The sequence below is a fragment of the Sinohyriopsis cumingii genome, chromosome 4 (genome assembly GCF_028554795.1).
Source record: "Sinohyriopsis cumingii isolate HCF-2022 chromosome 4, ASM2855479v2, whole genome shotgun sequence".
NCBI classification, from domain to species: Eukaryota; Metazoa; Mollusca; class Bivalvia; order Unionida; family Unionidae; genus Sinohyriopsis; species Sinohyriopsis cumingii.
Window position 1 is genome coordinate 48,922,384 of NC_142964.1, and position 17,769 is coordinate 48,940,152.

Genomic DNA, 17,769 nt, shown 5'->3' on the forward strand with positions numbered 1-17,769 from the left:
TAGTTTTATTCTGTTGTGTTCTTTATTTTGGGTATTCTGAGAGGTTAGACCATGAAATTAAATATCTATTAATATGCAAACTTTGACAGGCAAAAACAACAAATTTAGATACCTATGAAAATGTCTTTTTCTCACAAAACCTTGAAAATTGATCCCAACAATAATAAATGACACTACAATATTCACTCAAACAAATTCCATGAATACATTGGCAAAATTCAAAGAGTTTTTCAAAAATTTATGGATTTTTTTAATGGTTAAAATCCATATAGGGTCGGGGGCCCAGAGTGGCCAAGTGGTCTAAAGCGCTCTCTGTTACGGATCACTGCCATCTTACCTCTGTCTGCGCAGGTTCGAGTCTCAGATTCAGCCAATGTGGGTATGTGAGAAAGCTTGCCAGTAGCTTCTCGTGGGTCGGTGGTTCTTTCCAAGGTTTTCCCGAGTTCTTCCTCCACCATTAATACTGGTCGCCATGTATAGCCTATTGTGTGCTGAAAAATGGCATTAAACCCCACAAAAACAACAACAACAACAACAACCATATAGGGTCCTGTAAAAAAACCTTTTCAACAAAGGCTCCAAAATGGAAAGTGGCTTCACAATGAAAGACTGATCCTCCATAAGCAGGTGTCTGTTCTGAGCAATGAAAGCAGGAGCTACCATGAGTGAAATCCAACCATCATGGTGAAAGTGCAGATAGTTTAGCTCAGGTGACAAAGTATGTACCTCACTGATTCTGCTTTCTGTAGCTGGAACAACTAGGAAGTATCTTCTGTAAGCAAGATGTTACATGGAGGCTCCAGACATTGGTTTAAAAGGTGTTTTATACAGTCATGTCAAAAACCACAGCACATTCTATTTAGGACACAACACCACAGTCTTAGGTAAGGGCAAGTTACAGTTAAGATGTTCTTAGGTCCAAGAAGTTATAATTAAGACACAAGACCCTAGACTTAGGTCACGACAAGTTACAGTAAGCAGATGGGAAAAAACAAAAAAAATTCTGGGAAATGTTCACTGTTAATTAAGATGAATAGAATATTCATCCATTATTTTTCCTACTTCAGGAGAGAAATCAAGATCAAATGACACAATGAATCCCTTGCTTTCTGTAAGATATTGAAACAACAGGATCAGTGGAAAAGTGTATGCATAAAGACTGTTCCAGTTGATAGAAAGAATATCAATTACCCAAGTCAACCAGCCTAGTCTTCTGATTTAGTACTTTAGAGACAAAGGTTGGGAGTTTCACATTCAGCTAGTTGCAAATAGGTCCATCTATGCTGCTTAACCCTGTGGGTGGAGACCTGACGGAATAAACCAATGTATCTGAACCAACTGACAGTAAGTCCACTAGAACACTGGGCCTGCCTATGGATTTCTCAATGATTACATCGCCAAGAAAAATCTCAAACCAGAGTTCTGGGGACTTGGTTCCCTATGCTCTTTAATGTAACTTGTCACAGTAGAGTTGTTAGATAGGAAAAGAATAGCCTCCAGTTAGTATCTCCTACCATGACTGAAAGGCATTCACAATGGCCTTCATCTCCAGGATACTTGTGTGCAATTAGTACACCTGAAGGGGCCTTACCCTGCCGACTTCTAAAAATGAAGGCATGTCACACTGGCATTAATGCAGATCATTATTTTTGGTAGTTGAACTTGCGAGGTAAAAGCTTGCAAGTGTGACTCCTCAAACACTGAAGAGCAGGGTGAGTGTGTGTGTGTGTGTGTGTGCGTGTTAGATTTTTAATGTAGCTTTAAAACGATTTCAGTCATATTGCTATGATGTCTGCAGTGTGGCAGTTTATAGAGATGTCTAGCAGTGAGGAATCATACCGCAGACATGTAGCATCCTGTCCCACCCATTCACATTATCCTGATACCAGGCCAACCAGTCCTAACACTAACCTCTTAATGATGAGTGCCAAGCAAGTCAGCTGTTAGTACAGTTTTTAATGTGCCTTTGATATGATTCAGTTGGGGTACAAACCCACGACCTCCCACATCTGAGGTGGACGAAGAGCAGGGTGATAAAAATGTCTCCTGTGATACATGTGATAAATCCAATGTTCAGTTTGCAAACTGCCAAATGAGAATGATACCAAGCATCTGAGCTGGTACACTGAGATAACAGGGGATGATCAGTGCGGCCTTGATAAAAGCTGGTGCTGTCCAGGGCTGATCCACAGTACTTCAGGGAGAATGTTACTGGGTTATAAAAGGCAGTTTTCCAGTGCAAGGTACACCAGGTAACTGAGTCAGAGCCGGGGTTAAGAACAGCAAGTCTGGCTGTCAAGTACTGTGTCATAAAGCTGGGAATGGTTACACCATGAAAATACATCAGCGATCCCACAAGTTGAAGGCATAAGGCAAAGGTCAAGACCATGTGATCCATAGATGGTTAATATCTGATGCTCATGTCCAGCTCTCTTGGGGAAGATTTTTGTAGCCAGTATTGGATGGGCTGATATTTCCATTTTCTGATCTTGACAGGCTATGGCACCAAGTTGCTACTGACCCCAAAGATAAAGCCCTGTCCTGATAGGTGAGGCCATTGCAGCTCTGGTGTAGAGCACATGATGGCCAGGATTGGCACAGTTTTTTGATACAGCAAGCTTTCCACCTTCAAAATCACTGTTTGCATCCCATGTCCATTACAGTGACAAATGTAACCATAGGAAGCAAAAGAAAAGCATACACAAGTGAAATTAATCAAGCAGCACATTGAAGTAACTCTAAAGAGAATGATAATGCTAATAAATTTGCATCTGACAATTACATCAATGAATTTCCTATGACATGTAATAAGATATTTACCTGACTGAAATCACAAGACAGGTCAAGTGTCAAACTGAAATGCAGCACAACAGATCCTATAGAGAGTATCATATACTCACATACAAGTCAAATAATTTAGGAAAAAATAAAGGCCTGGAAGAAGGCTTATCCACAGTCCAATGTCTAAACTTGAAAGATTTTAAGATTATTTTTTTATGGCTAAGAGGTATACGCATGTATAAAAATAATGCATTCTCTGTGTCCCAACACTTACTAAACTGTTATAAACTACTATGACTGCCTCTGTTATTATTTAAATAATGGTAAATAAGGGCATACCTGAATGCTGGATCTGGTCTACCATATCCTGAATTTAAGATTTGGGCTACCATATCTTGAATTAAGGATCTGGGCTAATATATCTTGAATTCAGGACTTGGGCTACCATATCCTGAATTTAGGATTTGGGCTACCATATCATGAATAAAGGATTCGGGATAATATATCTTGAATTCAGGTAGCCTGAGAGCAACTTAGTGGCCCAACTTACTACAACTACTAATATTTCTATCATACCTTCTGCCATATCTTATGATTTGATCTACATGTTCTCTTTACTATACAAATATTTCACAAATGAGAAAAACTACTAACTCATTACTAGGAACAATGGAAATTTTATTGCTTAGGGTTTTAACCTGATGAAGTTATCTAACTACCTTCTAGTTTTAAAATCTGTCAACCTCAACATGGCAATGAATGATTCTATCTTTCATACTGACCTCACTGACAATAGTCCTGGTCAGGCTAATAATGGCTAGCAGTCCCTCCAGCTCTTGTGATGTGATGATGCGCGAGTACATAGCTCTGTATACATGTGATGCATCATGGGAAGAGGGTGTTTCCCGCCGTAGGCTTGTGTAATACTGACCAAGGGAGGAAAATATATGGTCCCATGACACTGTGCTGGCTGATCCACCTTTAAAAAATGTAGATTTTCTATTAAAATCCAGCCCAACATGGGTATTCAGTAATAAAGCATAACCTGTTTATAACACACCCATATGTTTAGTAAATTCCATATAATACAGATCTAAAAATAAAATATAATCCTGTTGTTCATGAAATTCTGTTTGGACATTCAAATGTTACTATTTCTGGAGCTTGGTCTTTCGCAGGTTTTACAGTATAATATCCACTTAACTTGGACAATCAAATGTTACTGGTTCTTGGATATTTTTCTTACATGGGTTTTACAGTATAATATCCACTAACTTGGACAATCAAATTCCCAGTATAATATCCACTAACTTGGACAATCAAATTCCCAGTATAATATCCACTAACTTGGACAATCAAATGTTACTGGTTCTTGGATATTTTTCTTACATGGGTTTTACAGTATAATATCCACTAACTTGGACAATCAAATTCCCAGTATAATATCCACTAACTTGGACAATCAAATTCCCAGTATAATATCCACTTAACTTGGACAATCAAATTCCCAGTATAATATCAACTAACTTGGACAATCAAATTCCCAGTATAATATTCACTAACTTGGACAATCAAATGTTACTGGTTCTTGGATATTTTTCTTACATGGGTTTTACAGTATAATATCCACTTAACTTGGACAATCAAATTCCCAGTATAATATCCACTTAACTTGGACAATCAAATTCCCAGTATAATATCCACTAACTTGGACAATCAAATTCCCAGTATAATATCCACTAACTTGGACAATCAAATTCCCAGTATAATATCCACTAACTTGGACAATCAAATTCCCAGTATAATATCCACTAACTTGGACAATCAAATTCCCAGTATAATATCAACTAACTTGGACAATCAAATTCCCAATATAATATCCACTTAACTTGGACAATCAAATTCCCAATATAATATCCACTAACTTGGACAATCAAATGTTACTGGTTCTTGGATAATTTTCTTACATGGGTTTTACAGTATAATATCCACTTAACTTTGACAATCAAATGTTACTGGTTCTTGGATATTTTTCTTACATGGGTTTTACAGTATAATATCCACTAACTTGGACAATCAAATTCCCAGTATAATATCCACTTAACTTGGACAATCAAATTCCCAGTATAATATCCACTAACTTGGACAATCAAATGTTACTGGTTCTTGGATATTTTTCTTACATGGGTTTTACAGTATAATATCCACTTAACTTGGACAATCAAATGTTACTGGTTCTTGGATATTTTTCTTACATGGGTTTTACAGTATAATATCAACTAACTTGGACAATCAAATTCCCAGTATAATATCCACTAACTTGGACAATCAAATTCCCAGTATAATATCCACTAACTTGGACAATCAAATTCCCAGTATAATATCCACTAACTTGGACAATCAAATTCCCAGTATAATATCCACTTAACTTGGACAATCAAATTCCCAGTATAATATCAACTAACTCGGACAATCAAATTCCCAGTATAATGTCCACTAACTTGGACAATCAAATGTTACTGATTATTGGATATTTTTCTTACATGGGTTTTACAGTATAATATCAACTAACTTGGACAATCAAATGTTACTAGTTCTTGGATATTTTTCTTACATGGGTTTTACAGTATAATATCCACTTAACTTGGACAATCAAATTCCCAGTATAATATCCACTAACTTGGACAATCAAATGTTACTGGTTCTTGGATATTTTTCTTACATGGGTTTTACAGTATAATATCCACTTAACTTGGACAATCAAATGTTACTGGTTCTTGGATATTTTTCTTACATGGGTTTTACAGTATAATATCCACTTAACTTGATGAGGAGAAAAACCATATTACTGCTGTGAAGTTAAAATTTTCTTTACATTAAAATTGTGAAATAAATTTCCTAAGACAATATATTTTCAACATAATTACTGTGAAACCAAGAATATGAAAATAAAACAAGGCTTTTTCATGACCAGGCTTGCTGCCTATGCAAGTGATTTGTGTTTGCATCAAACTGTATAATTCTGTAGTTTGTTCTATTAACAATCTGTGCAAATTGTAACTATCTGCCAAATTTGTTTTTTTTTAAAGGGTCCAAAAAGTGTGAAAATGAGTAATGTTAAAATTCATTTTTATTTTCTTAATTAGATTTCATTCCTAATGAAATCAGCTTTTGGAGGAACATAAGTTTCAATTAAAAAGTTAAATGCTCACACAAGTGGGATTCAAACATGAATTATCTCCATTTGTATAGAGGGACTGGCATCAAATCCTGTCCTTACTTCCACAACCACTGGAGTGGAATGCATACTCCCTCATTAGGATATAAATGCAGGGAGGCTGGGAGGTTGTATCCATATTGTAACCAGGTACATATTATCCAAGAAACATATTTTACTCTCCAAATTTGTTTCTTATTTTTCAAAATATGTTAATACCTTACGGGAATAGGTAAACCATGGAGTTACATCCCATACCCTGGAGAAGGTCCCATGTCTGGTGCCCTTATATATGAGAGACTGCTTCAATCCTTGAGATACATACAGGCTAGAGTAGTGATTCCAAATGTCCAGATGTGACTGACCAGGAAATATCCTCCTCCCAAACCCACAAATCTAGTGAAAGTTGAGAAGCATCATCATTTAAGTTGCCTAATGACCTGATATGGTAGCCCGTCATACTGCTGCTATAGGGCCCATCCATCCATTACCTTGCAAATCAAACCATGTCTTACGGCTTGTGTTGGCATGAAGTGCTAAAAGATCATCTTGTTGGCAAGAAGTCAAAGAAATGGTCTTCTCTTAGATAGAGAGACTGGTGCCAAAACCTGTCAATCATCATTTACTATTAGAGTGGTTGTGCATGATCTTCCCAGGATGGAACTATGGAGAAGGCAATGGAGGAAATATCCATATTATGATCAGGTACTTTTTACTTCAAATTTTACCAGATCATAATATATTAGGAGAATAGGTGAGAGGTGGAGGAGGTCACCTTCCCTTTCCCCAGTGTCGACAGTGTCCTGTCCTGATGTATGTGCAACAACAGCAAATTTCATTTGAGGCACAGCACTTGGTCAATGCATGGCTATGGTTAGGAACAAAATGTATGCTGCTATGTATCTATTCACAGTTGATCCTGTTTTTGTTAAGAGCTGCTAAAAAAAGATCTGGCAGACAGGTGAATGGTTAACACAATGGACCCAGTCACTGATTATAACACTTCCCAAAAAAGGCAATCTCCAGCTGTGCCAAAATTACAGAACTATCAGTTTGATCAGCCATGCTAGTAACGTGATGCTGAAGATCATTTTGAACAGACTGAAACCACAAGCAGAAGAAATAATCGCTGAAGAACAGGCTGGGTTCCAGAGTGGAAGAAGCACAACAGAACAAATATTCAATCTCAGGGTTCTGTGTGAAAAGTACTAGCAACATCAACATGACATCTATCATGTGTTCATAGATTTCAAAAAGGCCTTTGACAGAGTGTGGCATGAGGCATTGTGGGCCACAATGAAGAAGTACAACATGGGTCAAAAGTTAACCAATACCATCAAGCAGCTGTACACCAAGGCTACCAGTGCAGTAATTGCCCAAGGTGCTGTGGAGGACTGGTTCCAGACAACAGTGGGAGTGCGTCAAGGCTGTCTCCTGTCACCCACGCTTTTCAACATCTACTTAGAGCGCATTATGAGCGAAGCCCTGGAAAACCACTGTGGGACAGTCAGCACTGGAGGGCATAACATCACCAACCTCCGCTTTGCAGATGACACTGATGGGCTGGCAGGCAGTGAAGATGAGCTAGCCACCTTAGTGAAGAACCTGGATGAAACATCTTCCAGATTTGACATGGAGATAAGTGCTGAGAAGACAAAACTGATGACAAATAGTGGCAAACAAATCTCAGCCAAGATTAAAGTCAGAGGACATGAACTGGAAACAGTGAGCCAGTCCAAATATCTTGGTTCCATAATCACTGAAGAGGGATCAATCAAGAGCAGAAATTTTGTCATGAGCAGCACAAACAATGTCAAAGCTAAGACCGATCTGAAGAGACAAGAATATCTGTCTGAAAACTAAAATCAGACTATTGCGAGCTCTAGTCATCTCAGTCTTTTTGTACTCATGTGAGGCATGGACCCTGACAGCAGAATTACAATGAAGAATCCAGTCACTTGAAATGAGATGCTACAGAACCATCCTTGGCATCTCTTACATGGACCACATCACAAATGAAGAAGTGCGTAACACCATCAGGTGCGAAGTAGGCCAATATGAGGACCTCCTCACCACTGTCAAAAAGAGAAAGCTAAAATGGTATGGCCATGTCACTAGAGCCAACAGTCTATCCACAACAGTCCTGCAGGGCAGCGTCCAGGGTGGCAGAAGGAGAGGTAGACAGAGAAAAAGTAGACTGACAACATCACAGAACGGACCAGGAAAAGTTTTGCGGAGACACAGGCATTGGCACATGATCGAGACAAGTGGAGGGAACTGGTCAGATGTTCAGCAGCACAGTGCCTCAATGACCACACTAGGTCATAAGACTGATGATGATGATGATGAAAAAAACACAGATAAAGTCTGGTGCATTGCTGATATAAGTCCTGCCAGATCAAACTGACCCCCTGGGAATGAAAGGTCTTTGAGGTAAATAAAAGCACAAGAATGCCGTCTCTGACCTAAATCACAGCTTGGATACGGTCAGTTACAGAACTGTTGTATTTAAATACTATATTAATTGTGACTGCCCAAAAATCATGAATCGATATGCACAAGAAATTCACCTGGTGATGGGTTAATTTCTTTAAGGCTGATTAGATAACTGATCATATCCAAGTGGAAATATCATCCCTTCCCGTAGCAAGAACAAGCTTCCTCTTCTTACTGATTCAGTTCATTTCAGGTACAACTTCAGAGCCCTGATGAGGCCCTGCAAACACCCCTGTTCATGGAAATGAAAGCAAAGCCATCATGCAAGAAACATAACCTTCAGAGCTGAACTACCAAGTTCAAGAAAGAAAAAAAACATGTATCCTTCTTTAAGCCCCATGTCAAGAGGTGCAGTATTTCGTATGGCAAAGGTGACATTAAATCATCAGAAAAATTCTACCTCTCAGAAATGTTAGAAGAGCCAGTCAAGTTAAGTCCATTGTGAAGCATGATCCAGATGGGAAATATTGTTGGTTGGGCAGGGTCAGACAGTGATGCCAGTCCCACTGTATTTGCATATCACTATGGCCAATTTGAGCACTATGATGGGTGTAGGACAACATCAGTGTAACTGTCGAGCAACATGTTCTTTGCCAGTCTAAGATGACAGATCCATGACTGCCAAAACCATACATCGCTTGACTGAATGGCTGGACAAGCTAAGATGGCATACAGTGACTGGTTTATAACATGCAACCTAGTTTTGCCCAACTCATTTGTCAGCACTCTTGATGGCAGAACTTGCTCTCATCTGTAATTCCAATATCTCAAGCGGGATCGCTTGGCATGGCTTTGCCTTATCTTACATGATCCTTGCCATAGGTGCTATCTTAGTTATCTTCATGCAGTTTGATTAAAAGTCTCCCTCCCATGGTGAACATGCCCACCATCGGTGTGAGGAAGAGCATTTTGTACAGACCAGGTACATCTTATGCTTGTCCTCCATGCACATTTTGCACTTGATTTACATCTCTGTAATGAAAGAGAGAAGAAGAAACAAGTGCATACAACATACGCCTCTCTCTCTCGACAACTCGCGCACAATGGGGTCCACAAATTGCACTGTAAGCGAGGGAACGAGTTACCAAAGGACCTCCAAAAACTGGACAAATCCACTTGGACATCAAGAAAACTGTGCATGTGCATGCGTGTGTTTGTAGGGAACTGGACTATTTATTGACTGAATCCTCGTTTTACAATCACATTGATAATAATTGTTAATACCGCACTTTTTTCAATGAAGTTGTTCATTATTCTGCATAAATAACATTATTTTCAAAATGTCCAATACGTGAAAGATTGTTCCAACTGGTTTCAACAACCATCACGTGTATGTGAAAACATCTGTGTATTATGTCACTGCTTTTTGTTCTGTTGATTAGTTTGGTTCCCGGAGTGGTAGTAAATAGTGTACTGCTAAGTTGGAGTCAAAGTAGCAGAGAAGTAGACTACCGGTAACTGTTGATACACCACCAAACAAGATTCCTTTTCTCAAACACTAGAGACATTTATTTCGTGAGACAGTTGTCTACATCAAAACTCAAGTTTTGTATTGTTCAACCAGTATAATATTGATGTTGTCATTTCACTGAAAGTAATAGTGAAACTTCTTATCATCCCTGAGGATATCTCTAAGTGCCAGGTCAGGAATTCTCTGAACTCACTTGCCCACAATGGTCTGTGAAACCAAGCTCTTTATTCATTTCTCTTGGTCGACTTGCTATCTTTGATCACATTTATGACTGAGTCAGTTAATTTAAGGTAATTTATGTTACATACACAATAACATTTATAAGTGTTTGATTGATCAACTTAACCTGTAGTTGTAGTAGGGAGTAATGCCATTTTTCAGCACACAATAGGCTATACATGGCGGCCAGTATTAATGGTGGAGGAAGAACCCGGGAAAACCCCGAAAATAACCATCGACCCACGAGAAGCTACTGGCAAGCTTTTTCATATACCCACATTGGCTGAATGCGAGACTCGAACCCACGCAAACAGGTGAGATGGCAGTGATCCGTAATGGAGAGTGCTTTAGACCACTCGGCCACTCGGGGCCCCTGAACTGAAGTAAGTTCACCCATCATATGACCAGGGCTGCTAGATTTTATGTATGTAGTATTTGCATGTCTTTCAACTTTTCTTTTATTCCACATAACACAAAGGAGGCCAGCTATTAATAAAGTGCAACAATACAATAAATACTACCACAAATCAGTTATCAAAATACGGTCAGCACCTAATTAGGTTCTCAGAGAAACGCTTGCAGACATAGCTGTTATGGTAGATTGACATATTTTATGCTTAAATACACACTGCATTGATGATTGCACTTAAGAGGAACTACAGTTCCAAGACAGAAATAAAACACAAATTTCACTTAATAAAAATTACTTAATTGGCATTTAAATATTAATGTACTGCCTACACTAGACGTGACATTTTCATTGATGAAACTTTCCTTGAATATCTTTAATTATGGTGTACAAAGAATTTTGTTTGGAAAGCAAATGTAACTAATTATATGACTTTTTTTTAAAAGTTGATAATTTCAAAATGTTTCTTAAAATTTCTAGGTCCTATCTACTGTTCTAGACTATAAAACAAGCAATAAAACATTTCAGTTAAAAAATTTGATCGTGATTTTCTTCAAGTTCAAGAAATAGGGATCAATTTTTGGGGTATTTTCTGGTTTAAAAAATGGGATCCATGCCTGACCCCGCATTATAAGTGTGTTCTCGAGTTATCAGGATGCAAGTTATCGAGGGAGTGGTGTATATAAAAATTGTTCAAATAGGTAAACTCACATTACTGTGCCAACCTTAGAAGTGTGAAATAAACCAAAATTTAACAGACAAAACATTACATCAGTGAAAACTTGAATGCTACTAATCAATATCACATAACGATAAAAACTGTGTTAAAACTAATAATTCACTGGAAAATATGCAAACTTTGTAGAAACCAGGTTTATCAACATTTTGACTTACTACAACATTGCAAATAAACGTTGCATGGTAACAAATGCAAACTGCATAGGAGGCTACTTCACAGCTGCAAGTGAAAGCTTAAAGTGGTTATATCCAGCATATGGGTAGTAGTCACCTAGTGGGAACAAAGGGAGTTAATATATGAGTTACTTCCCTTCATCTCTTTATGGTTTATAGACAGAAAGACATTTTCAATTTTGAGAGGTGGATTTGGAAATAGTAGAGTAACTTCCTAATATTAGCATCATCAGGTAATATACTGGATGGAGAAATCAACAGAGTGTACATTCACAAGAGAGACCCTGGGAGGCCAATGGTGTAAAGCGCTGGCCTTTAAAGATCACTGCAATCGCACCTCTATACATGAGGAATCAAGTCCTGAGTTTGGCCAATGTGGGTATGTGAGAAGGCTTGCCAACATCTTCCTGTGGATTGGTGGTTCTTACCAGGATTTTCCTGGGCTCTTCCTCCCCAAAAGATACTGTCTGCCATATACAGCCTATCATGCACTGAGAAAGGGTACTAAACTCAAAACAAGAATAACAACATTCCCAACATTTGAAAATTTCAAAGAACTGTTCCACTGATGTAACAGCACAAAGTGAACCAGTATTTGCAGATTCTCAAAAAAAAAAAGACACACTCACCAGGGAGGGAATAAGTAACTGATGGCTGATGAGATTTTGGTCTTAACCCTTCGAAGGGAAGACCAATCTTGTCTGGAATTGTTCTCGGCAAGCTGATGCCGATTTTGTGCATTTGTTGCTGAAACAAGTCATAAAATGGTTAAGGTTTTGTTTACCTTGAAATGTCCAGGTTGATTCAAATGTGGGGTGTACTCTGAATTCATCAATATTTGGTAATATATTTGAGGAAGAACTTTTCCAAGTTTAAAGTATAGTGATGTCTCACACTGGGGCATCATGCCGCAGATATGTAGCATGTCCCACCCAGTCACATTTACCTGATATCAGGCCAACCAGTCCAAACACTAACTGTTTAAGGATGAGTGCCAAGCAAGACAGCTGCTAGAACCATTTTTCTAAGTCTTTGCTATGACTGGGAAGGGATTAAAACATGTGATCTCCCACATCCAAGACGGTCACTCTAACCACTGAGGAAAGTTGAAGGATATTTCTTTGCAAGACACATACTGATATCACTTAAGTCTTTCAGGTAGTAAAAACATGTCCATATGCTGAATTCATGTACTAAACAAAATTCATTCTTGCATAAAAAAATGACAACAAAACTAAAGCCAAAACAAAACACATGCTTTCTTGACACAATTTATGGTGTTTTAATGCTCAAAGTTATGCTCTAATTATCTTTTGATTGTGTATACTATTTTAAAGTGAGAGTAAAATAATCCTGTTAATGCAGCAATTTACCATTTATTTTCAGGAGGTTATAGCAATGTTGTGAACAATGTGGTCCAGTGGCAAGGCCCTCCAACATGGTAACATATGGCACATACAGTGATGCTGGCAGCAAATCACCAGCCATCCTAACAAACTTGTGCAGAGCTACCTGTTGTGAAATAATTAGAAATTTATACAAATGTAAATTATGCTGAATTTAGAAAATAAATGTAATACAGCAGGGTACTAGGTATTCAAAGGTGCTCATTTTAAAGTCTCATGTTCTGAAAATATTCCATACAAATTATGTTATAAAACTGAGCTTTGAATATTTTTATGTCAAAGATACTGATCCTTTTCCCAATAAGTGTTTCATATTTGATAAATAATTTTGTATAATACAGTCAAAACATCTCACAAGGTGATGTAACAATTTCTGCTGTTATTCAGTTATTGAACTCATCTGCCAAAATTATTCATGCCAAAATTAAAATAAATAAATATTAAAATTCAACAAATATTACTTTACCAATGATTGTGATCAAGCTTTGCTTTGTGTTGTCCATGTCTCTTTATAAGATGCTGTGTTAACATGTTTTGATGGTAATAAATACTCTGTGATAAAATGGGCTACCTGTCTCTGTGGTGGTCGGTGATGGTAGACATCCTGGAAAGAGGTGGAGGTAGGTTCAGGTGGACACCAATATTCTAAAGCCAGTTCTAAATGAAGTGGGTCCTTAGAGTACAAACCTCCCAGCTGGAACAGACAGAATGCAGGCAGTGACAATGATGATGATTATGACAATAATGAAGATGAGAGAGATGTAGTGGAAGTGTTGATGGTGATGGCAGTGAGGATAATTTGGAGATGCTGTAGATGAAAAGAGAAAATTACAGATTTCATACAGAATTCTGATGATAAATTCACAGACTTTTTCCAAACTTTCAAAGACTGTAAACATAGATTTCCAAGACCTATTTTTGCTAACATTTTCTATACAAGTTATGTTATATGAGAAAACAACAAATGTAAAATACTACAAAATTGTTTAATGATGAAATTAAAATGCTCGTTTCTTATTGTGGTGGCAATGAAACTGAACAGGTCATCAAAAGAAAGAAACCAGGAAAACTCGACTACATCTGAATCTAACAACCTAGGACAATTTTATTTGTGATTATGGAAAGAAATTAAAATATTTTGGGTGTATTTAAATTTTCAAAGACTTTTAAAGATCTCAGGGTAATCTGCTCAATTTTCCAAAACTTTCAAGGCCTTGAAAATGCTACCTCATTTTTCCCAAACTGTCAAAGATCTTCAAAGACCATAGGAACCATGTATTATGATGCCTGATGGTCATAGTATTTACAATGTCGAAATTAAGATTAATATGACAGTGGCGATAGTGATGGTGTTACCATTAATGGTGATTATAATAAATGATATTAAATGCAAGGGACTAACTTGCTAACTCACCAGGTTCAACAAGTGTTCAAAGTCTCTTCTTAACGTAGGTGGTGGTTCCTGACCTTCCTGCATGTGAGCCAACATGATCCTAGCTGCCTCGTCACCACGGTTACGAATGTCCTTTACCTAACAGGTACAAAACATACACAAAATTAACAGAGTTTTTCATGAAAAACAACCACAAATCTCTGCAGGACTGATCATCTACTATCTATAATTCTACCATTAGCTGGAATTTAATTTTTGGTCCTATAAATTATCATGATGAATAAAAGCCTTCATATGTGGCATAAATATCATATTTGTTTACTGGAAATATGTATCAGCAACAGCATGTTGTGTGGCTTATGAGAATAAATCATTGATAGGTTTTTATATTTTGGGCAAAGGTGACATATTTTCTGTTATGTTTGAGAAGTTCTTCATATTTTTTTCTTTCATTTATTGTAATGGAGGCCATATTTGATCACATATCGGTATTACTTTGTACGAACAATAAGAGTTTTCTTAACAGCACACTGTCAAATTTGGGTAAATTCTATTTAGTGATTTGTAAGAAATTGTTTATTGGTGCTAGTACTGTTGCCATCTTTGAAGGCAAGCTTGAATTACTTGTACAAAATTGAAATTCCTTTAAGTTCATGTAGGCCCTGGCCTCTGTATTAGTAGCAATAGCTATGCTGTTTGACATATCAGCATCATTTGTGTAATGTGAAAGGGCTTTTATGTTATGATTTCAAATTCTGTCAAGTGGTTTTTGAGAAGACATTCCTCAAGAGTTTTATACTTATATAATGGTAAGCACTTCTATGTTTGGTTCAAATTATTGCAACGCATTTTGAGAAGTTAAAAATAGCAACTGTGAATAAATACCGAACATAAGACCATGCCATAGGATTAATCTGCCTCATGGCCAGATGAGCTAAAAATTATGATGAAACGTTTTCAAAAAACCTGACATTCCATCAATATATTTACAAATAAAAAGCCACTCTGCAATTGGATTATCACAATATCAATTTCAATTCAACCTGCACTTGGCTTTATTAAATAACTTGTCTCATTGAAAATGAAAACATTAAAATACAATCAGTACAAATTATATTATTTCTGTAATTTAAGTATACCCAAAATATACTACTGAAATTAATTTTCATCAAATAATTTTAAGGAAATTTGCAAGTACAATAACAAAATGCATAAAATCAGGAAACAACTTGTACCTTCAGTGGCATATGGTATATGAAATCTGTAAGCAAACCATGTAATCTTCGCAAATGGAATTCCTGAAAAGAAATTAAAGTTTATTCAATGTGTTCTTCACACACAAAGCGCATTTAACTGTATAACATTCAACTTAAGAAATCTATCCAAACATAAAGTTACTCTTGTATTCATGTTTGATATAAAGAAATCAGTCCATTTAATACAGTTTACAATATACCAGAAAAAGGCAATATTTAAAACACTGACAATGCACTGGAGTATAAAGTCAGCCTTAAAAGTATACCCATATTCACGTTAGTATAAAAAAAAAAAAAACACAAAAAAGGTGGAAGTGTATTAAAGATATTATTGGTCAAACTTTTCAAGGTAACAATGCAAACAGATACAGATTAAATTAATACAAAAATGTCAGAAACAATATGATATGCTTGCTCACAACATTAAAATAGGCATTTCACCACCACTCTGTGACAAAAAGTCTTTGAAAATTATTCAAAAAAAGAACAATTTCTTCCACTCACAACACAATTGATACACAAGAGTGTAGCAGTGGACATTAACAGGGTGTGCATTCAGGTAATAATAAAACTTCAGGTGGCATGCACGAGTCGGGTACAAGTGGTACACTCTCACCTTAGCTCTGTGATATAACCTCTATGATAAATGCCACTTTCAATGATTTTTTTTAGATGTGCTTAAATTTGTTTTTTTTTTTAAATTTTGATTGGAATGAAAACCATGCTGATTTATTCAAATTTAAGTCAGTATAAGGAATCTTCAATTTGACAACAGATTAACTGCAGGACAGCTTTAAAGGCATTATAGAGGTCAAATGTGCAGCGTATCAATATGATTTACGATACATAGCCTACAACAGGATACATTATCAATACACAGATCAACTTGACGTGTCTTTCAATCCTTAGACATCAGTACAGTATTTAAATCATACATGAGGAATAAGTCTGAAGTGTCTCCTTTATGCTGAGATATGTTATCAGTGACATGCTGAGATGTCAACATTTTTTACGAGGTGGGGGTAACTGGCTGAGCTAAGTGCATATAACTGCAACAGCTGTCTCAATTGAATTATCAATCAAAAATAATTAAAGGGCAAACAAAGAACTAATAACTTTCATGGCTTCTGATGACTAAAGTACTAAGTATCATTCTGTTTCAATTCTTCACCTCTTGTATCAACATGGTTATCAACATTAAACAATTATCAATACATCAATATATCGATTAATCATTTAACTCCTTCTTTCATTACCCTTTGTACCAATGTGATTGGACAGCAAACAGCACCAACTACTTTTTCCAGACTCATTAAGCAAATCATGTTTCTGTAAGATCTGGGATTTTAACAGGTTCTCAAATATAAGGCTCTATGAAATTGTTTTGAAAGGGAATCCAAAAAGATGGCAAAAATGTGATTTCCAGAAGGTCTCAATGCCATTAAAAGGTCTGAGTATAGCTGTAATTTCAACAGTAAAATGAAGGCTTCCATAAAGAAGGCTCTGATATCACTGAGGTTTTTATAACCTGCTGTAAAGTGACAAGTGGACCATGCTATCTACTCTACAAAAATGTCAGTACTGATGGGTAACATAGCCACAATGAATGAGAAAAGTTGCACTGTAATGTTTCTAGTAAATTATATGGTCTGAAATCTGTACTTTAAAGAAATGGCAAGATAAATCAAGGACACGTTACCTCCTGATGGAAATCTTTGGCTGTTATTACAGATTTGTGCAGAAATAAGAACACCTGGTTATCAATGGCTGTATCTATCAACATTTCATCTTCCTCACACGAGTCACCAACATCTATATTAAAAAAAATTTGATCCAGTAAATACAGAAAGGAATCACATGTAAGTTTATCCCCCATGTGCAAATTTTGAGCCACCTCCAGAAGTTCATTTGGGAAAATTGGTCAAATGACCATATTGCTTGAAATGTGTGCATCAAAGAATAAGACTGAATGGAAATTCACCTTGATGTGAAATAAAACACTTACTTACAATGCCCATAACTATTTAATTTCAGTCACATAAGAATAATTATCTGAGTCAAATCAGAAATCATATTACACTTCACAAAGGACCTCAAGTTCTTCTCAACTTCATTTGGAAAACTGAGACATAGTACCAGAGTAAACTATCACAGTAAGCTGGCATAGCTTAGATATCAAATTTTTAAAGTAAATTACATTTCTTCAAAA

The 17,769-nt window shown here is 36.7% G+C and overlaps 1 protein-coding gene across 2 annotated transcripts in view; it reads right to left on the bottom strand.

Moving 5' to 3' along the window:
* LOC149801132 (nuclear pore complex protein Nup205-like) overlaps positions 1 to 17,769 on the bottom strand; it is a 137,819-nt gene that overhangs the window by 84,007 nt on the left and 36,043 nt on the right. Inside the window, exons 8-13 of one of the 2 annotated variants that reach the window (XM_089955156.1) lie at positions 17,260 to 17,372; positions 15,540 to 15,602; positions 14,326 to 14,442; positions 13,483 to 13,605; positions 12,879 to 13,017; positions 3,564 to 3,760 (exon numbers count right to left, since the gene is read on the bottom strand). In XM_089955156.1, the coding sequence (XP_089811282.1) occupies positions 3,564 to 3,760; positions 12,879 to 13,017; positions 13,483 to 13,605; positions 14,326 to 14,442; positions 15,540 to 15,602; positions 17,260 to 17,372 (752 nt within the window). Of the gene's footprint in view, positions 1 to 3,563; positions 3,761 to 12,878; positions 13,018 to 13,482; positions 13,606 to 14,325; positions 14,443 to 15,533; positions 15,603 to 17,259; positions 17,373 to 17,769 lie in introns of both variants that reach the window. The other variant, XM_089955157.1, reaches the window with a different exon arrangement.